At 48.6% G+C, this 12,361-nt stretch overlaps 1 protein-coding gene across 3 annotated transcripts in view; it reads left to right on the top strand.

Annotated features, from left to right (window-relative positions):
• sphkap (SPHK1 interactor, AKAP domain containing) overlaps positions 1-12,361 on the top strand; it is a 230,381-nt gene that overhangs the window by 179,778 nt on the left and 38,242 nt on the right. For all 3 annotated transcript variants that reach the window (XM_085990042.1, XM_085990044.1, XM_085990043.1), the window contains exon 7: positions 5,269-9,064. In XM_085990042.1, the coding sequence (XP_085846168.1) occupies positions 5,269-9,064 (3,796 nt within the window). The remainder of the gene's footprint in view (positions 1-5,268; positions 9,065-12,361) is intronic.

Genomic DNA, 12,361 nt, shown 5'->3' with positions numbered 1-12,361 from the left:
CATGTCTACTAACTATTCCATTTTCAATGCAAACACAATGTGATTACTTGGTGTCATCTATTGATATCATATTTTCAAAGTGTTCTGTAGGTATCTTTTACAACATGTAAATCAAAAACACTTCATCTAGGGTGTTCTTTGCATTTCTTAGCTACTTCAATTGGTTGCATATATAATCGTGTTTCCTGTTTCTCATTTGATGTTACTTTTACAAAGGCACATGGTTTTTTAATATTCTGTGATTCTGTTCGAAGTGTCAGTTTTTAACACTTTACTTGGGCATTGCTGTTGTGTTGGTTCCAAACTGCAGACATTCTGGAAGCTGCAACTTGCTGTTTCAATAGGGCCATTGTCTTAGTATTAACAATCAATTCCCATTTCAAAAGCTTGTGTGGTGTTTACAACTTGTGTTAACAACTGATCTTATCTCAAAAGCCTGTGTTCTGTTTGTAGCCTGTGTCGCTGAGGCTTTTTAGATTTTTAAACCCAATATGTCATGTATTAATAATATCAGAAATCTGTTCATAGGATGGTGTATCTCTTGGAATATGGCTATTTCCTTTACAATCACACCCACTGGAAACAGGGAGGAGCCACATTACTATATGCTAATTGAGATCCTATGGCGTAGATAGGACCCCAAAGCCATTTTCATCTGTGAACATGTAGGCCTAGAAATTCAGTATCTCCACGTTTGGGGCAATACAGCCAGGGGTTCGCTAAATTTAGCGCCCGGCGCAACTTAGCGCCACCTTTGCCAAAATTGAGTTGCATCGCCCCAAGAGGTTGCTGCTGCGCTAAAGCAGGCGATGCACGACTATCATAAGGTGGTAAGCCGGCAAGCCGAGGCGCTAACACCGAGGGCGGGCGCAGCGCAGGTGCGGCGAGTTGCTGATTGAAGGCAGACACGCTGGCGCCGGTCAGCTCTTAAAGAGGGAGGGTCGATTTGTTTGGCTGCCACACCCTGTACACTGCAGCCCTGAAGCAAGGCCTGACCATTGCTGGTTCAACAGTTCAATGCCCAGGACAATGGAGAAGGCTAGGGAGCGAGCGGAGTGCTTCAGCGAGGGTGCCCTGAGGCTACTGGTTGGCGCAGTGGAGCGCAGGTGACCTGTCCTCTTCCCTGACAGTGGGATGAGGCCGCTTCCCAGCGAGTACCGAAAAGCCTGGAGGAAGGTGGCAAACAGGGTGACCACCAACAGCATGGTTGCCAGGACTCCAGTTCAATGCAGAAAAAAGTTCAACGACCTCACTCAGGTTGTCAGGGTGAGTACCCTTTCCACTATCCTCTTCATCCCTGCATGTGCACCTAAGTTTCTGGCCAAAGGGACCTGAAAGCCCCAATGCCCAGCCCTCATCCAAGAGCTATGGGATTCTCATGAAAACCACTTGCACATTCAGCACTTTACACACTGTCAGGGCTATTCCACCATGGGAGGCAGTGCAGGAAAGATCAGGGCTTGACACTGTCAGGGCTATTCCACCATGGGAGGCAGTGCAGGCAAGATGAGGGCTTGACACTGTCAGGGCTATTCCACCATGGGAGGCAGTGCAGGCAAGATGAGGGCTTGACACTGTCAGGGCTATTCCACCATGGGAGGCAGTGCAGGCAAGATCAGGGCTTGACACTGTCAGGGCTATTCCACCATGGGAGGCAGTGCAGGCAAGATCAGGGCTTGACACTGTACTTGGAGGCCATCCTTTCTCTTGCAGGGCAAGCTGGCCCACAATTGCAGGCAGCAGCTATGGACCGGGGGGGGCGTCCTGACCTGAAAGAGCTCAGCGACCTGAAGCAGCATGTGGAGTGCATTATGGCAGCCGGCTGATTGGCCCCGTCACCAGTGGAGATGCCGACCCTGTTCTGGACAGCAATGGTAAGGTCATCACCTTTTTGACCTCTCTCTTTCCACTTGTGCCTCACATCAGCATCCTTTGCCACTATCGAACCAATGCAGTGCATAGCAGCACTCAGGCCTCCCTCGCTGCCACCCTGTCCTCACTCTAACGCAACTCTTGTGCCTCCCTGCTTTCAGATGCTGATTCGCCAGGTCAGGAGGCGGCCCCACAAGCTGCCACTGTCAGTGATTCTGAATTCGAGGAGGAGGAAGAGGAAGCCGGCCCATCAGTGCCACCCTCAGCCGAGGCAGCCCATGGCCTTGATGGGGGCACGTCTTCCCTGGAGGGGAGCAGGGGGGATGGGTCTGAGGAGAGTGAAGCTCTGGGGCCCAGCGGGCTGCAGCAACGCGGGAGGGGTGGGGAAGCTCGGCGGCCTTCTCCCCGGAGGGTGAGTGTGGCCTCCAGTCCTGCTACGGTGAGCACAGAGGAGGTGCGGCTCCTTGGTGAAATGGGCGCCCAGGCTGAGTGCAGGCACACTGAGCTCATGGCTGCAGTGGCAAGGATGCCTGACTCCATAGAGTCACTGGCAAGGAGTGTTCAGGAATTTGGGACAGCACGGGCCAGGAGTCTGCAGGAATTCAGTGCAGCACAGGCAAGGAGACTGCAGGGCTTCGCGGCAGCACAGGCAAGGAGTCAGCAGGACTTCGCTGCATCACAGGCGGCTTCCAGCCAAGTGCTCAGTCGTGCCATGCATTCACTGGCTGGTGTGATGCAGACACAGATCAGGGCCACACGGGCACTAACTGCTGCCACCCTCGCTGGATCGGCCAGGCATCGCCGGGGCCCTCGCCGTGCCACAGCAGCCCAGCAGTCTGTGCTTCAGCAGATTGCTGCGCATGCAGCAGTGTTGGCACATGCGAGTGCCAGTGTATCAGCTGACCAGGGAGTACCTGTGCTCTGTCAGGTTGGCAGCATTCCTGCAGCCAACACTGTCAATCCTCCACTGCAGCTGCCACCACCCGTAGGACAGACTGCTGCCGCCCAAGCAGAGTTGGATCAGTCAGCAGCCGGGCCCTCCAGGCCCAGAGCTAGTCCAGGCCATCCCCCAAGGGCATCTGCCGCCTCACCATCTGACCCTCAGCAACCTTCCCCCAGCCTTGCTGCAGCCACTGGGGTCCCATTGAGGAGGAGCTGCAGGGTGGGAAGGGGCCGCTCGTGGAAGCGAGGCGGATCACCCTCGCAGGGGAAAAAGTAGAAGGTGTGGCCAAATGTTGTGTTTATATATGAAGGCCGAGAATGTTTTTTTATATATGAAGGCCGAGACTGTTGTGTCTGTTTTTTATATGAAGGCCGAGACTGTTGTATTTGTTTTTTATATGAAGGCCGAGACTGTTGTATTTGTTTTTTATATGAGGGCCGGGAATGTTATGATTGTTTTTTATATGAGGGCTGGGAATGTTGCGTTTATTTTTTATCTGAGGGCCGGGAATGTTGTGTTTGTTTTTTATATGAAGGCCGAGGATCATGGTCATTTTTGTTTAACTTTTTTTCATTTTCTGAAGGTTGTGAGAGCCAGTTATGTCTCTGACTTTTTTGGGGGGTTTACCTGAATTAGTTTGTCATGCGGGAAGGGCACAGAGTTTGCACAATAAATTTTTTTCTTTATTCACATTGTCCATGTTTGCACTTTGAACTATTTGTTGCCTTGACCGGCTGAGGGTTTGCGGAGTGGCTCCATTCATGTTCTTTCATTAGCTTGATGGCTGTCATTGTATCGCTCTTCAGCAGGGGTGCTGGGCGCACGGAGCGGGGTCATCAGCCAGGTGCACAAAGGATAGCCCTTGTCCCCGAGAAGCCATCCTCGTGGGTGAGCCTGTGCTTCGAAAATGTCTGTCACAGAAGTCTGGTGCAGGATGAAGGCATCGTGGCTGCTGCCTGGAAAGCGGGCATTGACAGCTAGTATGAGCTGCCTGTGGTCACACACCAACTGGACGTTGAGCGAATGGTAGCCCTTCCGGTTGCGGTAATCCTCGGCATTCTGTAGAGGTGCCCGCAAAGCCACATGCGTGCAGTCAATGGCGTCCTGGACCATGGGGAAGCCCGTTATTCTTCCAAATCCCATTGCACGCTCTTGCTGCTTGTCCAAGGTCATGGGGAAGGAGATGTACTGACGTCTCCTTCTGAAAAGGGCATTGGTCACCTGGCGGATGCAGCAATGTACCGCAAACTGGGAGATGTTGGCAATGTCCCCAGTAGTGGATTGGAAGGAGCCGGTGGCATAGAAGTTGAGAGCCACCATCACCTTCACTGCCACCGACAGAGACGTCCTGCTCCTCAGCTGTGGCTGCAGATCTCTGCGAAGCAGGTGGCAGATCTCAGTGGCCACCTCCCTTCTGAATCGCAGCCTCCGAACACACTGTTCCTCAGACATGTTCAGATATGAGAACTGCTGGCATTATACCCTGGGTGGGTAAGGCCTCCTGTGCCGACGCCTGTTGGCCCTTCTCCGTCTGCCCATGATTGGCACTCTCTCACGGCGTCTCTGAGCCCTTTGAATGCAATGCAGAAAGCCAACGTTTCCACCCATTGCAGCCCCCATTATATGTGGCAACTCTAGGCTATGACACTGAAAGTTAAATCCAAGTGCAAAGCTCTGGCCTGAAGCCAGAAGTACCTGTGCGAGCACTGAGTCAAAGCAGAAAGCTCTCTCCCTTTGTCTCTCTCCAAATATCTGTCTCTCACACAGAAGGATTGGCACAAAATGGCTGCCACATATAATGCAGGAGGAGTCCCCTTTAAATAGCGCCCCCCACACCCCGCAGTGACTGGGAACCGTTCCCCTCTACCAGTAGCTGGGGGCGCCAGGCGCACAGAAGGGGGGTGCCACTGAAGTTCCGATCGGGGCGCACCAAGGGCGTTGCACCATGAAATGACGTCAGGATCTGCACGCGCATCTGAGCGGGCGCTGCGGTTTTGCGCCGCCGCTAAATCTTGACTGAAGTTTGCGAGAGGCGCAGATCGCGCCGCGCCCGGGCGCTAGCCGCTTAGCGCCCCACTTCTCCTCCTCCTAAGGCGCTAGCGGCTGGCGCTAGCGGCTGGCACTAACAACTGAATTTCTAGGCCGTAGCACCTGTCCACTGAAACCAATGGAATGTGGCCAAACCAGCATCCCTTAAAGGGATTTCTGGAGGCATCTCTGAAAATAACAAATTTAAGATTAGTAGTGGACTTTTTGGGGCTAGGATGAAGAAGAAAAAGAAAGAGCAAATTGTATAAGTACAAACATCAATTATTTGTTTGTGTTGTAGATTAAATCGCCATATTTGTAACAGGTTTCCATTTATATATCTGTATCAAAATGCCTTTCAAGGAGCAAAGAACAATATCCAAGAGATAATGTGAACTGAAAATTTTTAATTTGTTTCCTCTTAGATCCTCTGAGGATTACTGATTCGAACCCAGCAAGAGACACTAAAAAGCCAAAAGGAAAGACTAGGGGTCTGTTGCAGATGCGACAAAACAAAGAAAATTTATTTTATCGAAAGACATGCAATCCCGAGGATACTTCAGTGTCCAGGCGTACAGGGGAGGAGAGCTCTGGGAATATTGTGCAGACGCTTTGCTGTGAAAGCAACTATGTTACCGGAGAAAGAGATACAGAAAGGTATAAGTCAGAAGAAAACTCTCAAAAAGAAACACTCATCTTAAAATCATTTCAAAGCACCGTCTCAGCGAAACATGGTGTGGAGGAAGACCACAGCACTTGCACAATTGAATGTGTTGGTAAGCACCTTCAGAACAACTCTCTAGCAGAGTTCATAGAGACACAGGACACAGAAGGTAAACTTAGTGTTTCTTCATCTCTGGAGGATAATCAGAACGTGGAGGGTGACTATGCTTCAAACTTAGCAGAATCCGTTTTGCAAGATGCCTTCATTAGACTGTCCCAGTCAGAGCCTACTTTTACAACAGAGGCTGCAGTTAGCATCTCTGCAGAAAGCCATGATGTCCTGTCAGCCAGCAATACAAAAATAGATACAACAAACCCTTCTTGTCCGTGGAATGTTCTTCCCAAAATTGTTATTGTACAAAGTCCAGACAACTGTGAGAATGCTTCAGAATGGCAAGAACCCTCCAGCCCAACAATAGCTTCATGCCTGGACTCAGATCCTTTGAGTGAATCTCCAGCCTGTGTACAAGAACATATGATCGACCATAGTAATTCTGAGTCAAGTGGATTAGCTCCTAGTTCTGTGGAGGTAGCACTAGTCTGTGCAGCCAGTGTTATAGGGACTATTTCAAGCCCTTGTGTTACTGAGAGTCTGCAGTTAGACCAATCCTTATATGATGTAACAGAGAATTTATCTTGCAATAGAAATGATGAAGATGGAGCATTATTAAACAATTCTGAATGTGATGAAATGAACTTCTCATTCTCTTCAGCTCTCTATGGTGTGACCCAGGTGGCCAGTGCCATAGGAGTTGCGGGGTTAAGTGATGAGCCGGACATCAGTTTTTCTGCTGCTTCAAGTGGTCTTCTGTCTGCCGCTGAAACCTCTGCTGCAATCACCCTGCAGTGCAGCTTGAGTGTCGGCAGCTGCGTAGAAAAATTTGCCTGTAACATTGCCGAGGTATTGCTCAAAGAAGCAGCCACTGTTCTTACAAAACCAGACCATTACAAAAGTGTTGGTGAATTTATGGAATCCGTGGACAGAAAGTTAATTGAAACAGTGACGAGTCCAAAAGTTTCCCAGTGGGAGGAATTGGCAAGGGATGATTTTGCCCAGAATGTGTCAAATTTAATTCTAAAGCATTCTTTCCAAGAAGCAAATAAAAAAATGGAAATAGCACATCAGGAAATAGAGAGCCATTCAGATGTGAATCCAACTAGCATATTTATTGAAAGTGTAAATAAGTCTCTCTTCAGCATAATATATTTCACTTGTAGAAAAATCAAGGACATTGTAAGGCATAATGATGTTTCCATGATCTTTCAAGAAGATGAAATATACAACAGGAAGGATTCGGAAACCACTATCAAGCAGAAGGATGGAATATCACAGAATAGCAATGACAGTTTTGAAGACTTTGGTCAGCCAGACAATGTTCTCTCTGATCAAGAGAGCTTGATAGACCCCACAATCTCAACTGAAAACAGATTTGAAGGGCCAGACTTTTCACAACAGGTTAACCTGAACGCAATGTGGCTTTGTAGCAGACGAGGTAGTGACTGTGCAAACAATGCACACAATTTGACCGACCAACTGAGATCAAGGAATGCCAGTGCTGCTATTACCAATTTTGTTACCCCACAACAACAGCAGAAAATGCATGACAAAGATATGAATTCATGTTTCTCCATTGACATTCCTGAGACAGATACTGGATATAGTGGTGTCATTCAGGGACAGATATGTGGTTATACTAACGCAGTTACAGAAATCCGAGAATTGCAGAGAGCCAAACCTCAGCCAGAGAAAGAACATAACATCCTTACGGTAAATGCACAAAATACCTTAAGTCCATCTAAATCTTCATTTCATGTTATGCAGTCAACAGATACAAACCTTTCAATAAACGGATTTGCTGACCAGATATCGAAAACAGTCGTCTCCATGGCAACTGAGATGGCAGCCATTTGTCTTGAAAACACAAATGCTAAGCAGCCATGGTTCTGTCCGTGGAAAAGAAGACTTGGAGATCCTGAGAAATTCATGGTTCCACAGTCATCCTCATCCAGAGTAGTCATGAGGAGTAAGGAATCCCAATCTGTCACACCAATTGTCAAAAGACTTAAGCCACCCAGACTTAGTGAGATTAAAAGAAAAACACAAGAACAACCTGAACTAAAGGAAAAGCTAATGAACAGGGTGGTTGATGAATCATTGAACTTTGATGACGCCTTAGACCCAATAAGCAGCTTTGCCAATGAGGTGGCAGCAAAAATAGTAAACTCAGCTGAACTAACCCTGGTAGACTCTGTGAGGCAAGGACAGGGGCTGGCTAAAAACAGGCTGCTGTGTGAGAGGTGGAGCAGGGGAAAGGCATCCAGTTATGAAAGCATTCCAGAAGAGGACACAGACTCCAGCAGCTCATGGGCTGCCCTCGGTGCCATGACTAAACTTGGCCAGCCAATAAGCAGGGCCAGTTCCATCTCCAAGCAATCAAGCTGCGAGAGTATCACTGACGAATTTTCCAACTTTATGGTGAATCAAATGGAAAGTGAAGGGTGGGGATTCGATTTGTTGCTGGATTACTATGCTGGCAAGCATGCCGGCAATATTTTAAATGCAGCACTTCAGCAGGTGTGCAGAAAGAACGGGCACCTTAGTGTTAATACATCCTGCCTTTCAAATCAATCTAGTACAGAGAGCATAACGGAGGAGTTTTACAGATTCATGGCCCAGGAGCTGGATAAAGAAAGCAAAGAAAATAAAACCAACAAAGAATTGCACAATGTGCTAGTTCCCCCTGCTGGGCGAACAACCATGTGCTTCAGGCAGTCATCGATGCCAGACAGACGAACGTCAGAGGGAAGATTAACAGTAACACCCCCTGTGAAAGCAAATTCCTTCGACGGCTTTGCCCAAAATGATCGCAGAAACACATTAGATATACATATAGGTGACACGGCATTGTCCACTAACCTCTATAAATCGCTAACAGACTCTTGTTTGTATCGGAAGTGTAAAACCGACCACATCACCGATATGCTGATAAGTGAAACTTGGTCAAATTCCATTGAGGCCCTAATGAGAAAAAATAAAATAATCTGTGGTACCGCCGATAGTCAGAGTGCTGAGCAGCGATCAAGCGGAACCCAGCCACATTTTGAACAATATGCCGCCGGAGTAATTTCAGACATGGTTAAGTGTGGGAAGTCAGCCATCAGCGGCCAGCAGGATTCCATTGAAACTGCACCCCATGACCCCGGAACAGAAAGCAAAAAATGTGAGGCACCCATTAGCCACAAATTGGAGAAAGGAAAATTAATGATTGAAAAAAAGTGCTTCACATCACATGATTGGGCAACTGTGAAGAAAAATAAATTGTCCCACTGCCCAAGGGAAGTCCCTTTAATCCATATAGAGGATGATCAAAGAGAAGAGATCAAGGAATGCCTTCAGGCAAAGACTGCCTGCAATACTAAGGCAGCGACTGAAAAGAGACTAATGGAAAGAAAACATCCAGAACTTGATTCTGAGTCTAGTTCTATAATATCCAGCAGGTAAATTACAGAATAAAGTCAGCAAATTTCATCTCTTTGTTTACCCGTGCAAATTGTGACCTGTAATAGAACTTAAAATCTGGAGTTTTTTTTATGTTATTATAAAATAGAAAAGGGATTATAAACATAGGATGACACATTATAGCAGGATGTCAGCCTACATCTAGTTTGCTTTCTAGCATCATGGTGGTCATCTGATGCAACAATAATGCAGTTCTTGACTAATCATGGCAATCAATCATTATCAATTAGTCTACAACAGACCCACACGAAAGGCAAGGAAAACCCCCAGAGGTAGAAAGCTTTGGGAACCATAGGTCCAAAGTCACTTGTTCCTCTAGGGCATTCTACACGTACCATATGTCATGTCCCAAATTACTCCCATATTGCATCCCAAAAAATTTTCTGATAGAAATCTATCTAATTTGCATTTGAATGAATCAACACTTTCTGCTTCCGCCGTCTCCCTAGGTAGCCTGTTCCATGGATTGACTACTTCTCCACTGAAATAATGGCCGGTATGTTTCCACAGATTGGTTTCGAATTAAACCCCTTCAAGCGCAGGCCATGTCTGATCAAGATGTAACACCAAACAATGAGTCACCCATCTCCATGAAACTAATAGCATCACTAGACAGGTTCTTGCATTGTTTTTCTCCACTGATACCAAGACAAAGGAACTTAAACAGATGCCAAATGTCTCAGCCACAGCTAACTGAAGTCAATTTTAAAGCACATTATTTTGACTATCTAAAATCATTTCAAAAGATACATGATGGAGCTCTGCTCCTGTTACACGTGTCCTCCCAGCTAGTAAGCTCTAAGTGCTAGCAGTAGTCCTGGAATAGGTATCACGGTCAGCAACATGTTACTATGCCAGCCAAAGGAAGCTGCATGTCAGTGAGTGACAAAAGTTTTGTTGCAAGTAAAACATTCCAGAAGTTACTATGATAGCACACTGAGATGGTGTGCCACTTCTTGTTGCTCCGTATGATGGGAAAAGCTTATAATGGGATGTCTAGCCTGGCTCTCCATTCAATGGCCTCCTGAGATGCCGTGTGGAGAAATGAGGTGCCTCCCGCAACAGATCTCAGTGGGCAGGTTGATGTGATGTGTTCCATGATCTGGGACTCATGGCCACAGTTGCACTTTGGGTCGTCCCTCATCTTCCACTTGTGGAGCAGGTGGCTGCATCGTCCATGCCCTGTGCGGATTCTGTTGAGTGCTGTCCACTGTCTTCGAGGGAGGTCGAAACCAGGGACATCTGATGTTGGGTCAGTGACGAGGTGTTGGTTCTTTATGCTGCCTGCATCCCACAATTCTGTCCATCTGGATAGTGGGTCAATAGCAGCTGCGTGAATATTGTCTGCTGTTTCCCAGACTGGCCGGTGCAATTTTAAGCGTTTTTGTGGTGGGTTTTTTAAGTCTTTTTGAATGGGAAGGTCGATGTTGCTCATGATTTTTTCCATCTCACAGAGCACGGTGGCTTCGCGGCAAATGGCAGGCAGGGCAATGTGGGACAGCACCGGTAGCCACTTAGTTGGAGTGGACTTGGGTTTCCCTGACACTGTCCTCATGGCAGCATTTAGCTGCACATCCATGATCTTTGTGTGGTGGCTGCAGGACCATGAGGCACAGCAGTATTCTGCAGCAGAGTAGACTAACAGTGCAAAGTGTTCTGGCTGTGCTCCTCCGTGACGTTCCAGTGAGTTTCCGTACCAGGTTTACCCTGGTTTTTACTTTTAGGCCAGTGTTGGTGAGATGAGGCCGACAGGTGAGAATCCTGACCAGGGTGACACCCAGGTATTTTGGATGGGATTCATGGGTAAGTCACCTTCCACAGAAGGAAACGTTAAGTTCTTTCCTGGTGGCATTGTTGTTCAGATGGATCACCGACACAACTGCCTTCTCTGGATTGGGACGGAGGCACCAGGTCCGGAAGTAGTGTTCCAATAGGTCCAGGTCGCTTGTTAGCATCCTACTTGCCTCCTCTAGCGTTGATGCCTGTGTCAACAGTGCTATGTTATCGGCATATGTGAACTTCCAGGATTCGGTGCAGGGAATGTCCGCCATATAGATGTTGAAAAAGGCAGGTGCAAGCACCGACCCCTGTTACAGACCGCTGTTGAGCGTCTGTGTTCGGCTGGTCTTGTCACCAAGATAGACGCGGAACTTACGGTTGCTCGTTAGGGTGTTGATAAGCCTGAGGCCTAGAAATTCAGTATAGCCACTTTTGGGGCGGTAAAGTCGGGCGGCCGCTAAAGTTTGCGCCTGGCGCAAAGCCGAGGCCACTTCGCCGATATTCAGTAGCATCGCCCTAAGAGGTTGCTGCAGCGCTAAAACTGGCAATGCACGACTATCCTTAGGCGCTAAGCCGGCGGTGCTGAGTGATACCGCCGAGGCCGGGCGCAGCGCAGGTGCGGTGATTTCTTCATTGACGGCAGACACGCTGGCGCCGGCCATCTCTTAAAGGGGGAAGGGTCGATTTGTTTGGCTGCCACACCCTGGACACTGCAGCCCTCCACCTAGGTCTGAGCACTGCTGCTGCAACTGTTTACCGCCCAGGACGATGCAGAAGGCCCGGGAGAGAGCGCTGCGCTTTAGCGAAGGTGACCTGAGGCTGCTGGTTAGCGCAGTGGAGCGAAGACGCCATGTTTTGTTTCCTGAAAGAAGCCGGTGCCCAGCGTCTACCGCAAAGCCTGGAGGGAGGTCTCCAACAGGGTGACATCCAACAGTGTGGTTGCCAGGAATCCTGTACAATGCAGGAAAAAGTTCAACGACCTCACTCGGATTGTCAGGGTGAGTACCCTTTCCAGTGTCCTCCTCATCCTTGCATGTGCACCTCACATTATGGACAAAGGGACCTGAAAGCCCTAATGGCCAGCCCTCATCCAACAGCTATGGGACTGGCATGAACATCAATTGCACATTCTGCACTTTACACACTGTCCAAGCTATTCGACCATGGGAGGCAGTGCAGACAAGATCAGGGCTACACACCGTACTTAGAGGCCGTCCTTTCTCTTGCAGGCCAAGCTGGCTAACAACAAGCGTAGCCAGATTGCGACCGGGGGAGGCCGACCTCAGCACCAAGAGCTCACCGACCTAGACCAGAGCATGGAGCGCATTATGGGAGTCCGTGTGATTGGCCCCGTTGCCACTGGAGATGCCGACCCTGTTCTGGGCACCAATGGTAAGGACATCACCTTTTGCACCTCTCTCGTTCCACTTGCGCATCAGATCAACATCCTTTGCCACTGTCCGACCAATGCGGTGAATGGCACCACTCATGCCTCC

Source organism: Somniosus microcephalus, chromosome 6 (genome assembly GCF_052327205.1).
Source record: "Somniosus microcephalus isolate GS21.2 chromosome 6, FLI_Smic_1.0, whole genome shotgun sequence".
Taxonomy (NCBI): Eukaryota; Metazoa; Chordata; class Chondrichthyes; order Squaliformes; family Somniosidae; genus Somniosus; species Somniosus microcephalus.
The sequence above is the reverse complement of the archived record's forward strand: the minus strand, read 5'-3'. Positions and strand labels throughout refer to the sequence as shown.